Source organism: Haplochromis burtoni, unplaced genomic scaffold (assembly GCF_018398535.1).
Source record: "Haplochromis burtoni strain Fernald_Lab_line unplaced genomic scaffold, NCSU_Asbu1 Contig_43, whole genome shotgun sequence".
Taxonomy (NCBI): Eukaryota; Metazoa; Chordata; class Actinopteri; order Cichliformes; family Cichlidae; genus Haplochromis; species Haplochromis burtoni.
The window spans coordinates 2,697,659-2,712,643 of record NW_024582404.1 but is presented as its reverse complement, the minus strand read 5'-3'; the positions used below and the strand labels follow the sequence as shown (position 1 = coordinate 2,712,643).

The following is a 14,985-nucleotide window of genomic DNA, read 5'->3' as shown; positions in this document are numbered from 1 at the left end:
AATAAAACATATTTAAGATATCATTACAAAGTGCTTTGTACTGCACACACAATCACTCTAAACATTACGGTAAACTTAAACGGCTCACCGCTCCAACTCGTCGGTTAAATACGCTATCTGTGTCAGGTAGAGGTCCTTCTCTTTGTCCGCAGACCCGCTTTTCTCTGCAGGAAACTCGGAGTTTTCCTTTTTCGGTGTCTTCTTGTTTCCATCTCGTTTGTCGCTGCCTTTTCTCTCCGTCTTTCTGGGCATTGTGTCTCACACAAAGTTAGCTAAAGTTTCCGCGGATAGCCCGGCGCGAGAAACTAAACGGCACCGTTGCTAGGCAATGCTGCCTTCAGTGACTTCTCGGAAACGGTGACGACTTCTTCTTTAAGCTGATTCGTGATTGTGAATTGACTGAGATTTAAACTTTCTTGATAACAATTTAATACATACCGTGCTGGGATAAAAGACTTTCATGCCTTTTAAATGTGGCAGAGCTAATATATCTTTCCATTCTGTTTAATATGCCATCATTTTCCCTTAAAATTCAGTTAATGTGCAATCACAAATAGAACTAAATGCATAGAAAATAAGAATGAAAAGAAAATAATTAAAAAGACACTGGCGCATAGAGAGTACAAAAGAAACTGAAGACTGAGTTCATGGTTGTAGCTAAAAGGTATCAACGGGGGAAAATATCAATATAATACATAATAACAGTGAAGCAGCAGCTACACACGGAAAGCTTCAGAAACATTTCAGAGACTAAAGTGTCGAAAATAAAAGAAACTCTTTATATGCTTTCACTTTCAGTGGCACAAATTGGTTTTCACATCTCTTTGTGTCCACCCAGGTAAATTAAATATATAAAGACAAGGTTATTTGCGTGGCCATTCATCATTTCATTTCACTGCTTCATCAATGCAAACAAACCTCTATTAGGACACAGACCATTGCAAAAGGAAGGTCTGAGACCTAACTACAGGTATTCAAAGCCAACTTCATACCTACTTCTTGTTGCATCGTATACTCAGTTTAAAGCATAAATCATTGTGGGGGCTGGATTACATAGTTGGCTTTTATTGGCTCTACTGTTCATTTTACACTGATGATCATTTCAAAATAAGTGTCTCTCTCTGAGCTGCTGAGAGGCAGCATTTATTCATATTTATTATAAAGCGGTGGATGATAGGCACATACGTTTTCCATGTTGGTCTGCTGTGTTTTACAGGCCTGCTTGGACTGGATTCAGACTAATGGAGATGTTACCTGCATTAAACTGCAGACTTTATCACTGCATTATAATCTGTCATTATAACCTTTAGAGGCAATTAAACCCAGTGTTGCAGCCCTGCTTTCAGTTACTTTAGGACCTGAGCCAGTGAAGTGTAGCAGCTATTTATTTTGACTCAGTGATTCGGGGCTGCTTTTTAATTGGCAACTTTGTTTTATCCCCCCTCCGTTTGGCTGTAAGGATTTTAATTGGCTGCCTCTGAGCTTCACCTCACTCCCTGTCTATAAATCCACCGGGCTGACTGACGGTGCGGAGGTCAGCTCAGTTTCAGCTCAGTCAAGCTGAGCAATTAATTAATTCACCGGCAGCCAAGGTGGGAAAAACACTGCAATAAATATGTTTCAGTGGGAAGATACTATAAAGAATATTACACTGATAGTAATAGTTATTTTAATTTGACAGGCAGAACAATTTCCTGTATTTAATTTGGGGGATAATTGGCATGAACCGTAGTTAAGTTAAATCTTCAGATTATAACACAGAGTCATGGTTATATTCTGTTACCTACTTGGCCCACGCGTTGGTCCTTCAGACTGCAAAGCTGGCACAGACTGAGTTAAAGTCCAAAGAGTGCCTCTTTTCACTCTGCAAAGCCATCAGGTGGCCTCTGAGGACACTTTTCTGGTCCCTGCACCTCATAAGAAGAATTGTATTGAATTTTAAATTGTGTTTTTGAGTCAATATTTTTAACTCGGGACTGCAGAGAGAAAAACGGGAGGCCTGCAGAATGATGCTTCTGTACTTGCAGCTCTCTCCCCCGCATTGTTTCCTCCCACTGGATCCCAGGCCTTCCGGAAAAAAACCAAAAAGCAGGGTGTGGAGGGACAGGGACCTTACAGCCTCCAGCCTGGCACCAGTGCATATCTTATCAGCCAGCCTCTGCTTGGGCTCAGCAGCAGACCTGTCCGTGTGCACACGTCTTCTCTGGGCAGGTCCAACAGTTATCAGCACTCCTTATTGCCAGGACCCATGAGCCAGGACAAACAGAGTAAGCAGGTACCGGATTGCAGCGGACCAATGTCCCCCAAAGCCAAGAAATCCCCCAGGATGCCCAAGTGCTCCCGCTGTAGAAATCACGGATACGTGTCTCCACTGAAGGGACACAAGCGCTTTTGCAACTGGAGGGACTGCCAGTGTCCCAAATGCAAACTGATCGCGGAGAGACAGAGAGTCATGGCGGCCCAGGTAACTCGGTTTAGGCGCCCGTTAGCGCGGCTAGCTGCAGCTGAGAACAAAACTGCTTTTTAACACCAAGCCAAAGGTTTTGTGACCACACACAGCCACACAGGCTGTTTGGGACTTTCTATTTATGTCTGTGGACTTTTAAACCCTGTTTGCTGCGGGTGAGTCTGTTCATTAGTAATAACCACCCAGAAAGCAGCTAGCCAAGTTCGTACAGAGCTAACAGTTAGCTGCCGCACGGAGCTAAAGTTCAGGGTTAAAATGTTCCAGCAGCTGCTCACATTTATAAGATACTTACAAAAAGCAAAGTGAATTCATTTGTAACTTTGTAATTTAAAGTGACAATTTAAGAGTAAAATAACATTTTAAATGTATTAAGTTACTAAAAATAACCACATGTTTTTTTTCTTGCAAAGAATATTTTTGTTGGTTCTTCCAGTATTTCCCCCACATTGATATCTACTGTTTTTTCTTTGAGCTTCTTTAAATCCATGTTGTTGATTCTGCTCTCACTTTTTTTAAACATTGTTTATTGAGTTTTATATTACAGAACAAGCAAAGAATAATAGTACAGTTAACATGAGATTTATATTAAAGAACATAGTCTCTGCTCTCACTTTTAATGATCTATCCTGTAAAGAACACTTTAATAACTGAAGTTTATTGTCTTTTTTAAATAGACTGTATTTAATCCTATTGAAAACTTTTTTTTAGCAGGAAACGCAGCAAAATTTAGAAATCAGTGGCTTTTAAAGTCAGTAGTGCTGGATAATTTCCTCATTTTCTAAAGAAGAGATGAATAATTTGGTCTAGCGCGGTCAGGTGTGTGAAAACTGTTTAAATAAGTTATTTGGAATTTCTGCTTGAAAGTGACTCTTACGGTGAACTGATACTAACAAAATGAGCAGATAAAGAATTAAAATGTCTTTTTAACTGGGTAAAACATCATGTTTTACTCTTGACCCTGAGATACATCGATGCACAGAGCTGTCAGTTTACAGAAAGCTGAGCCGATGGCCTGATTGATTACACCAGTCATTGATTGTTTGTTAATTTATTTCAAACATGTAAACAATATACACGTACACTTAGAAAAGAAAATAAGAGAGAGAAAAAAATACTATACAAAAATCAGTACATTTCAATATTGCTACCATTCTGATTCATTTACACGTTGAAAGGGAAGAAGTACACACTTATTTGATCCCACCCCTTTGCCATAAATTATCATTCAATATTTAGTCAGCTTCCTTACTGATATAATTTGTAATAAAAATAGTGAACAGATTTCTAATATACTATATCCTGTACATCTTTTAATAGAGACATTCACATAATTTCAAGATCATATTTTTATAACTCTTTTTGAACTGTTTTGTGTTTGGACGTTGCTTTAATTCCATATTCAGTTTGTTCCACAGTTTCACTCCATGAACAGAAACACAAAAGCCTTTTCTTGTAGTACGGACCTTCCCTGTTTTGAAGTTACAAAAACCCTTAAATTATAACTTCCTTCTTTCAAAACAAACATACTCTGAATATTTCCTGGCAGTTCTTTATTTTTTGCTTTGAATAGAATTTGTGCTGTTTGGAATTTCACTAGATCGTCAATTTTCAATATTTCAGACTGCAAAAATAGTGAGTTTGTATGTTCCCTATAACCTGCATTGTGGATGATTCGAATTGCTTTTTTTGAAGAGTAAAAAGTGAATGTAATGTGGTTTTATAGTTATTGCCCCAGACCTCTGCACAATAGCTTAAGTATGGTGAAACCAGTGAACAGTAGAGAATATGAAGTGATGTTCTGTCGAATACCTGTTTTGCCTTGTTTAGTACTGCAATGCTTCGTGATACTTTGGAATGAATATATCTTACGTGAGCTCTCCAGTTAAGTTTTTCATCTATTATTACCCCCAGAAATTTATTTTCACTGACTCTTTCAATATCAACACCATTTATTTGAATCTTTGCATTTGTATTTAAACTACTATTTCCAAATAACATAAGTTTAGATTTATTCAAATTTAATGATAATTTGTTTTTATCAAGCCAGAACTTCACTTTACTTATTTCATTAGTCATATCCTCCAATAAATTCTGCAGATCATCACCAGAGCAAAAAATGTTTGTATCGCAGGAAAGAGAACCATTTTTAATGCTTTGGACACTTTACAGATGTCGTTAATGATGTTGAATTTTGGGGGGTACACCACAAGCAATGTGCATACATGAGGAGCAACCACCATTTATTTTCACAAACTGCTTCCTCTCACTTAAATGACTCCGGACTCAATCTAAAGCGACCCCTCTGACACCATAACGTTCCAGTTTTCTTATTAATATATCCTGATCTATAGAGTCAAATGCTTTTGTCAAGTCTCTGAATAACCCAGCCACATATTGCTTTTTGTCTATGGAATTTGAGATGTATTCTATTGAATCTAATAGTGCCGATGATGTTGATCTGCTTGATCTGAATCCGTACTGACTCTCAGTGAGTCGTTTATGTTTATCTATAAATTTTTCCAGTCGGTTGTTAAACAGTTTTTGAAGAATTATAAACAACAAAGAGCTGCTGGTTTCATCTCGCTCAGCAGCCAGGAGCGTGTTTTCAATATCATCTTGTTTTATGGCGATATCAACAGTTTATCTGCACACAAACAATCTTATTATTGTCTAATCAGGTGTAATTACAATTTTCAGACGAGCCTCTGTTTAAATCTGTTCTGGGAAGTCAGCAGATAAGGGCAATGTTTGTTTCATGCTCGCGGTTCCTTATCAAACCTCTCCTCCCTTCCAGGTTGCCCTGAGGAGGCAGCAGGCCCAAGAAGAAGAGCTTGGGATGTGTAGTCCAGTGTCTCTGTCCGGTTCTGAGATGATGGTCAAGAATGAAGTTGGAGCAGACTGCCTGTTCTCTGTGGAGGGACGGTCCCCGACACCTACCAGCCACCCCACCTCTGCTGTCACAGGTAACCTCGTGTTACATGGACCTCGTCAGATTTTGTTGTGTTATGAATCTTATTATTAGAGATCTCCAGTGTTTTTAGTTATTAAACAAAAACAAAAACAAAAACAATGCTATTAACGTGTCAAAAGTGTCTGAAAAAATTCCAGTTAATTCTCTCAAAGACACCTTTTCACCTGTGAGGTCTGGACACAGGTCAGTGTTACTGCCTGCACTTCAGCTGCAAGTCACTTTGTTCATGTGCTGGTCTGAGAAGCATCCACCTGCCTGCACTCCCTCCTTCTCTGTTGTGTGCCTGTCTAGATAAACCAGTTACCCCTCAGTGAATTAATGTTGTTGCTTTTTTAAAATGTTAATTGGTGTTATTGCTAATCCAAGGCTGAACAACATCCTGTGGACTGAACACGTTTCTAGACGAGAACAAGAGACTCTGTGATAACAAAGGACACTGGAAACTTGAAAATATGTCCTTGAGTTTTTCTTCCAGGTTGCGTGGAAGCTGACACAGAAGAGTGTTTCGCTGATAGCGCTTGAATGTGATTTTGGATCAAGGCTGCTCTTATCTTGCACTTTGTATGTTTGTATGTGTGTTCCTTTTATTTTGAGGGAACGGGGGGGTAGAGATGAAGATTGAGGTATAAAAAGGAGTGGAGCACTGTGTGGAGCAGGAGTTGGGACAGTAAATGTGATCATGTTTGGCTCCAGTGGTGCACAGTGTCTTCCCTGTGCAAAGATCAGGGTCTGCCTGGGAAGAATGTGTCCTTGCTGATAAGAAACGTACAACCGAGAGTGAGTAATGATGACTTAATGGTCATCTTCATCCTGAAAAATGACAATTGTATGTTTGACACCAAGTACAGCTGTCACCTGAAGATGGAGCTGTTGGGCAGCATGTTTCAAAATGAACTCTTTCTGTCTCCTTTAATGATCTGAACAAGTGTAACTTAAATGCTGAGAGAAGTTAATTGTTACATTTTAGCATCAGTAAAATGTGAGACGGGCGTAACGAGACTTGTTTCCTTGTTAAAACTGCAACAAAACACAAACACGAGCGTTTGAAAACATCCTGAACATCATATGTTAAATTACCTGACAGTGCTGAAACAACCAGCCACACACTTTACTCTTCATCCTCGCGGTCTCATCGTGATTTGTTTGTTTTTGTGTCCAGGGACCCGCTCAGCATCGTCCCCCAGCCCATCAGCCGCTGCCAGGGCTCATACCGAGGGACCGTCTGACCTCCTGCTGGAAACCCCCTATTACAATTTCTACCAGCCTTCGCGCTACCCCACCTACTATGGAAACCTTTACAACTACCCGCAGTACCAGGTGAGCCACAGTCAGTGTGATCAGGAGCTAATGAAGGCGTGAGCGTTGGTCCTGCTTGTTGGATACGTTGATTTGACAGGAATTTTAAACAGCTGGGTGAGCTCGGCAGGACAAATCTGTCCGTGTGCGTCAAGCTACAATTCATAATCGTATTACTTTAACCCAGTTACATCAAACCTGGCCCGCTACAGGGGATTAACTGTTGTGGCTTCAAATATAAAAGAACCGCTTTTGTGTTGGAATGTTCTTCATGTTTAGAAACAGGTCTGCACATAGTTTATTGTTCGCGTAGCAGCAAAGCCTGTAAAGCAGCATGGAAGAAATTCATGCCACAGAAACGGGAGGTAAGCGGCTTTACGGCGCTTCAGTCGGGAAAGGCTTCGCTTTCACGCCAACTTATCACGAGAGTGTCGCGTTTCTCTCAGACAATCACTGGTGTTAAACCAGTGTGAAACTGGTGTTAAATGATCCTCATTTTAAATGAGTGTTTGTTAGATTGGCAGTGATTTGTTATTATGTAGACACTCACAGCCCAGAAATCCTTGTAACTCACAGTTTTGATTATGTTAAACTGATATTCTAATGTCTAAATTCCAGCCTCTTGTTGGGTTTGTGGCTATAAAGAGATCTCACAGGTCTGCTTCACTCAGTCAGTGTGCAGGCTACACTGCTTTTATTTGCCAGTTACTTTGGACTACATAAACAGAAAAGCCTAAATCTGAAGTTGCTTTGCATTTAATCCTCTGGGGTGTCTTCACTCTGTCAGTAGGTCTGCAGCTTCTCAGTCCTCCAGGTCACGGCAGTTTTAAGTGCTTGAACTGAAAACAGCTGGAATATTTTGATCATTAGGATCTTTCACCCGTCATCCGAGAGGCATCTTCAGTGCTCAAAACTCAGGTAGTTTTTCCCCAATGCAGAGGCCAAAAGGTCGATTCTGTTCATCTTCACGTTTACATCATCATCATCATCCAGGCGACGTCTTCAGTCTCAGCTGACTGCAGGTTTCAACCTTATAAACAGGACATTTGCATAATGACTGAAACCAGAACACTGAAGGAACAATGGGCTGGGAGGTCAGTTCATTGATCATTAATATGCAAATCATCATGAATATTGATCAACAACCACTGATCAAGTCAGCTCAGACTGAAGAAGTCACTTGGATGATGATGAAACAGATGAACAGAATCAACCTTTTGGGATTTACTTACCTGGATGTTTGAGTCTGAACATCAAGACACCTTGATGCAGAGGTGTCAGACATAAGGCCCGGGGCCCAGAATCAGGCCACCGCTGACTCCAGTCTGACCCAATGGATGTTTTACAGCGCTTCTTATTAATAAAGACCTCCCCCATGATAGGGCTGTATGACCAAAATCTCATATCCCGATATAAGACATCTATCGTCCGATAACGAGATAAATCACAAAAATTTAACATTTTCTGTAAATTCTGTGAATCTCGGGTTGCTGAAATGTTTCCAGCTCAACAGGATCTTGAGCTTTATTCTGAAAGGTTTACGTGCAACATAAACAAGCGGACACGCGATGGTTTTATCGTCCTTGTTGCTAACGACAACACATAAAACAGGCGCTTGTCCGTCTGTAGTGGTTATATTACATATAAGAGAAAGAGAGAACTTTAAGAAATTAATATAACCACTACAGTCACCATCAAAACCATGAAAACAGTTTATTTCGCAACACCATGAAACAAACGATAGACGTTTATATATCGTTATATCGAACAGCCCTACCCCATGATCATTCATACTACACCACAGTAACTCGGTTAAACATACGTTTACATGACAGAAAAGTTTCGTTTTTTCAGTGTTTAATATGAAAATGTTTCTTTTTTAATTCACAAGAATTAATTTCTTACAGTTTAAGCCCAAAGAGTCGTGTTGATTATACCGTCATGTATCTGAGATGAGCTAAAGTTGAACTTTCTCACTTTGGGGTTTCTGAGGGTGCAGTTAGACTTCTTTACACTGACAGAGCGCAGAGTTTCACTGGTCCCGCCCCCTGAAGCTCAGAGTGAGCCCACCATATAAAATGAGTTTGACGTGCTTGCCTTAGTGGTCACTTCATAGTATGTTACAGTCCTGCAAACCCAGAGGATAAAGATGCGTCCAGTTTCTGACTCCAGGTCCGCTGCCTCGCTCTTACTGCGCTCAAGTACAGACCTCTGTTTACATCACTGAAATGAATTTGGGGCTGATTATACTGGATGTTTACTGCTCGGTCAAAAGAAAAGCGATGAAAATCAATCCAGTGTTAAATCATCTTCAAGGATACTTTAGTGAACTAAAGGTGTCTAAAAACAGAAACCAGCTGTGAACAATAAAAATCAGCTCTAGACTTTGGATGGCTGCAAATGAACTGCATTCACAAAGTGTTTGTATCCAGATAACTGCTCTGAACTTATGTATAGAATAGAATAGAATAGAATAGAATAATCCTTTAATTGTCCCGCAGGGGAAATTTGGTTCTAAAGGCAGCAAAAAAACACCTATACAAGCAGAAGAGGACACAGGATGGAGACACACAAAATTTTACATATTTCCATCATGGACGATCGTTACCAAAACAGTTCTGTGCAGTTACTAAAATTAAAGTACAGATAAATGTCAAAGCCAGCTGTAGTGTGCAAACAGAGCAGGATATGAAAGTAGTTTAAATATCGTACCTGTGCATTAAAAAGTAGACGTGTAACTTCCAATAAGTTGGTGTATATAAACTGAGGAAAGTAGTTGTTCGGTTGATTAGTGGAAATTTACTCCACGACTAAAAACGTTGAACCCAACACTGAAACTAACAAAGCTGAACCCAAAGCTCTTAACGAGTAAACCAAAACAAGCAAACCTGCTGTGGAAAGTGAAGAAAAGTGAACAGATTTCAGAACAAAATAGAAATAAAAGCTCTGATGTTGCTGTATGTTTGCTTATTGTAATCACATTACATTTCAAAACAGCCCCAGCTGGTTTCTAACAGAAGCCGCCTGATGAACGATGTCTGTCAGAACAGTTTAAAGGACTAAATGAGGGCCAGTGTTCATGTATGAGACTGATGAGGAACTCGAACGTGTCCTGATGGAGAAGGTTCGACGTCTGTGTTCAGGAAATGTAACCGAGCTCCGTCAGTGATGCATCAGTGTGTCCTGTGCTCAGATAACCGTATACGTGGTTACACCCAGGTCACAATTCAATTGAAAAAAGTCAGCGCTGATGGTAAAAGAGAGAGCAGGACACACACACACACACACACACACACACACACACACACACACACACACACCACACACACACACACACACACACACACACACACACACACACAGTAAGCTTATGCATGGAGCAGATTAGATCTATAACTCTCCTGCGTTTGTGTTTTTATGAAGAACATTTGTACCCCTCTCTCCGCCCCCTCCTTCTCTCTCAGTTGCCCCAGTAGCAACGTCTACTTTTGGGGTCACTGCCTCCGCGATCCTGCCCGCGCACAGCAGAGCCTGAATTGCAAAGGTTAATGGTATTGTCTGTCGGCAGAGGAACACACCGCTATGCCTCAGCGCCCGAGGGAGAAAGCCAGCACATTAATGCTAATCAGTTAGCGCTCTTTAGCATAATTTGGCCATCCGCTTTTGTGATTTATGATATTTTCAGTGAAGTTGTCAGGTTGAGAGGGCTACGTGCTGTGGTTATTCAATATCAGAGGCAGATTTTTTTGTATTTGCACGAGGAGCTGATTTAATGAAGATGAGTTTTAGAGCAGCAAACACTCAATAAATAATATCTGTAAGTAGAAAGGTGGGATGAAATAGTTCATTGCCTGATTTTAACATTTGGTTAAAGAGAAAGAAAGAAGGAAACTGTTGTGTGTCTCCTTTACCCGTCCTAAACCTCCAGTTCAGTGAGCTGCATTCAGATTTTAGTATCCCAAACTGAAGCGAGTCCTTGAGTTGCTCACTTTAGATTTTGTCTCCATATTTGATGCAAAGCAGTTATCGCTGTCCTGTTTCTGCACGATGCAGAGAGCACGCCCGAGTCAATGCAAGCCCAACAGCCTTTAACTTTTCATTCGTTGGGGTTTTTCTCAAGGTGTCCCTTTATAAATACAACATCTCATTGTGAGTGCATAAACGACACTATGCACATCTATAAATCTGTTGATGCTGACAGAGGTGATGGCAAAGGCGAATCATCATTAACTGTGGATGGATCTACTATGAAACTTCCAGAACTAAGAAATAAATGGTTTTCTTCACTGTGAGGCAGGAAACTCCTGACAAAGTGTGTAACAGGAGAAAAATCTGCACAGTTCACCTTGTTGCTGTAGTCGTGGGCTCACGGTCAGAATAATCTTGGCGGCTCATATACATTTTTTGATTTAAACACTGGTTTTCAGCCATGCATCCATATTCTGCTGCTGATCTGAGAGGCAGCAGTCTAAGCAGGGACCTCCTCGAGCGCTGAGGTGTCACCAAGCTGGCTGAGAAACATAATCTGACCAGTGTGCCCGAGGTCTTCCTGTGGTCTCCTACTGGTAGGACTATGATTCCTACAATGCCCAAACCACCTCATCTGGTGTCCTTATAGAAGAGTAGCAGCTTTACTCTGAGTCCCTCTCAGGCGACGAACTACAACTACTGCTGGATGGAAAAGGGTTCACACTTAAATGAGCTGTGGGCCCCTGCTGGCACTGTCGTCTCATTGAGGGTCACTGTAGTGTTCAAGTGTACAAAAGAAACAAACAACCACAAATGTTTGTTTGGTACCACTGCTTGCATCCACGATCGTAGGCGAGGGCGGGAACGTAGACGGAGCAGTAAATCGACAGCTTTGATTTCACGCTCAGCTCTCTTCACCGTAAAGATTGGTACAGCGTTCAGATCCCCGCTGACTCCTGCTCCTCTCTCCACCCACTTGTGAACCCGACCCAGAGATACTTGAACTCCTCCCTAACACACCATTTTGTGGCCTCTGACTTTTCTTGCCAGCTGTTTCACGCCAGCTGCTTCACGCTTGGCTGCAAACCCTCCAGTTTAAGCGAGAGGTCACTTCCTGATAAAGCCCAGAGGCACAGAGGTGATCCCGAGGCCACCAAGCCAGAAACCGCCGGCCACACTTTGCTGCGCCTGGAAATTCTATCCATGAAAGTTACGAACAACAAGTTTCAAGTCAAACTTTGTTATTTTTTATATTTCTGCACCTGCTTTTTGCCAGTTTGTTTTCGTCTGTTCTGTTTTTATGTTTTGTTGGCACTTCTTAACGCCTCACTCATGACTGAGGTGAAATATGCATTTCCCTTAAAATCATTAAGCTAATGCGTCATAATAAAGTGATGCGCAGGTCCTGAGCTCTTCCCACTGTAACACCAGAGGAAACAATGTGGTCTTTATCAGTGGAAGGCCATCTGCCTCCTCCTTTTCTCCTGTGCACTCAGTGATGCTTGGCTGTCATGCAGGTGGATGGTGATAATATAAGGGTAGTGTAGAGCTTCCAGACAGGAGATGGTGCCAGATAAGAAGACAGGCCCTCTCAGGGAGGTAAGGAAGCCCCTCCTTAAGGACTCAGCAACTTATCTGGGCGGTTCAGAGGAGGCACTGTAGGTCTGTGAGCAAACCGCAGCGTACGGCCGTCTTACACGTTTGGCACAAGTTGTTACTGATGTCATGGTGATAATGGTGGCTTTCTCTTCACTCGCCATTTATTTCAATATTAATATCAGTGCTGTCTGACATGTGCCTTGTTTAAATCGCTTTGGTTGGTGGACATCCAGGTGTTCTCCAGACTGAGTGCAAATAAGGCAAAAACTGCACACATGCTGAAGCAGGACCACAGGAGAGCCGATGCTGCACGCCTGACCCGACAGGCTGATATTGAGACGCATTTGCATGTGCACGTCCAGTTTGTAGCAGTGGCCCTTGTTATACTTTAATCTTGACCACAGAACTCGTAATATTTTAAAGAAATGCTGCTTTGATGTTAAACTGCGCTTTGCAGTAAAAACTGAGCAGCAGTTTCTTCATTCGCTTACAGGCCTGCAGACCACGCTTTGAGAACCATGCCCCCTTTCCTTTAACAAACAAACAACCTTTATTTGTCACATGGACAATTATACAGAGTACAACGTGTAGTGAAATTCTTGTGTCCAAGCTGCAGACAGGCTGCAGACATAGCTGCGGGGGTTGGGGTTTTGTATTTTTGCGTGGGGGGTCTAGCCAGGACCCTTACTGGAGACCGGGTGGGAATCAAGCTTGTGACTCCCGTTCCGAAGGTGTGTAGTCTTACCACTACACTATCCAGCTTCCTTCCCTCCACTTGAACTGGAGTCGGCTGATTCAGGCACAAGTGTGCAGAAAAAAAGGCGCCTTTGATTTTTCCTGCTCTTCCTTCATGCAGATCATTAAAGATTTGCAATGCAAACAGCAGCACATTTGTACCTGTAACGGCGTTACTGAATTTAGTACAATAACGGGTTAAATTACTGCCAAAAAAAAAAAAAGTTTCATGCGTGCATGTGGAAAAGATTAAGAAACAGCAGCGCGACCTCTGCACAGACCTGAGCGAGCACCAGTGAGAATGATAGCGGGCTGCAAACCAGCATGACTGAAGGCAGCCGTGGAGACGTTACTGCAGGTTAATAGGAGACTTTATTAGATTCATCAGTAAGATAGTAGAAGGGTATCAGCTGGCACTGCGATCAGCTGATCAGCCTGGAATTAAAGTTAAGCTTGACTGTGTGACTTCATTCAACTCTTATCACTGAAGGACATGTTTTTGTTTCTGTTTCCAAAGTTTGATGCTTTAGGTGAGCGTGTTAGGGTGAAGCTGCACTTGGACTGACGAGGACACACACAGTTTATTTATAGCACATACTCATAAACATTTGGAATGAAAACCTACACTGTTCACAGAAAAACACAGTAAACTGGAAATAATCTGATAAAGCAGTGGTATTCAGATTCCTCTGGGCATAACCACGTGGTCGGTGTGAATAACCAGCCTGATTATGGTCGCGTGTCTGAAGGACATCCCAGGCAGCTGTCATCTGGGTGTTTTGAGCTGCTTTCATTATTTTAACCGACACATTTTGAACCTGTTTGTGATCATTTCTCCTGACTTTACTTCTTCGTTGGTGTTGCTTCCAGCTTCAGCTTCCCATTTATCGCTCCATAACCCCCCACAGCTTTGTGAAAGCCTGATTGGTGGCTGGTGGATCCAGCTGCTGTCGAAGGTTTATTCATCATCTGTGGGGGAAATATGTTTGAACACCATTTGTCTCTTTGTGCGAGAACACCAACACTGAGCTAATTTAAAGTCCTGCTTTTTACAAAGTGGCACAAACTATCACCTGACTTGATGACAGGTCAGATGATGTGGACAGTTAGCTACACACTGTGGCATCGTGCTGAACCCGGGGATGTGCTTGCCGCCTCTGGATGTAAACGTATGGAAAAACTCAGCCTCGGCGAGCAACTTTGCCAGTTTTGTTTGGTGCTCCGTGCGTCCCGCTTAACCATCAGCGCGGTGCACTTTCAAGACTCCAGTTCCAATCTGTATTGTATTTTTCACGGCCTAATACAGGAGCCGAGTGTAGCTTAAATAACAGTTTATAAAGCTGTCGCAGAACCGATGGTGTGGACAATACGGGTGACGTATTACAGCCTGACAGAAATCAAATTCCATAAAAATGAAATTGAAAACCCTCAGCGAGGCGGGCTTGCTGCTGAGTAGACAGCTCGTTTTAAAGTTTTCAGAGGACTGAGGAAAGCCAGCTCTGGGTGTTGCTGCCCATTTTGAGAACAAGCCGCAGGCCTGTGAAATCACACACTGCTAATTTTCTGTCATATATTATTTTACGGCTGTATTTCTTTCTGTCACTCCGAGTTGTTAAAGTGTTGCCTGTGAAAATCTGATGTATGAGATGAAGGATTTTACAGTCAGAATCTGAGAGTGGACTCACACAACAGCGGCGTTTATATTGTATTATAAATATATCCAGTGGCGGTGTTAGCGGGCTCTGATGTTCTGATGTAAGTCATAAAGCCAGTGTAAACCACTGTAACCTCACAGAGCTGCAGGAAATAAACTGTATTTTATATAAAACCTTTATTTAAAGTGCAGATCTTAAGATCATGTGACCCCAGTAAGGCGTATAGCCTCTGTTGAACCAACGGCTGGTGTTTGACTCACAGAGCAAAAGTCACAGGAAAGACTTTTTAAAGC

General features: G+C 41.8%; 2 protein-coding genes across 5 annotated transcripts in view; one reads left to right on the top strand and one right to left on the bottom strand.

Annotated features, from left to right (window-relative positions):
* Nucleotides 1–330, bottom strand: part of LOC121814399 (cilia- and flagella-associated protein 157-like) — a 9,207-nt gene extending 8,877 nt beyond the window's left edge. For all 3 annotated transcript variants that reach the window (XM_042220131.1, XM_042220133.1, XM_042220132.1), the window contains exon 1: nt 89–330. In XM_042220131.1, the coding sequence (XP_042076065.1) occupies nt 89–252 (164 nt within the window). In that variant the 5' untranslated portion in view covers nt 253–330. The remainder of the gene's footprint in view (nt 1–88) is intronic.
* Nucleotides 331–2,039: 1,709 nt separating this feature from the next.
* dmrt1 (doublesex and mab-3 related transcription factor 1) overlaps nt 2,040–14,985 on the top strand; it is a 61,580-nt gene continuing 48,634 nt past the window's right edge. The window contains exons 1-3 of one of the 2 annotated variants that reach the window (XM_042220129.1): nt 2,040–2,464; nt 5,262–5,430; nt 6,598–6,755. In XM_042220129.1, the coding sequence (XP_042076063.1) occupies nt 2,249–2,464; nt 5,262–5,430; nt 6,598–6,755 (543 nt within the window). In that variant the 5' untranslated portion in view covers nt 2,040–2,248. The remainder of the gene's footprint in view (nt 2,465–5,261; nt 5,431–6,597; nt 6,756–14,985) is intronic. The other variant, XM_042220128.1, reaches the window with a different exon arrangement.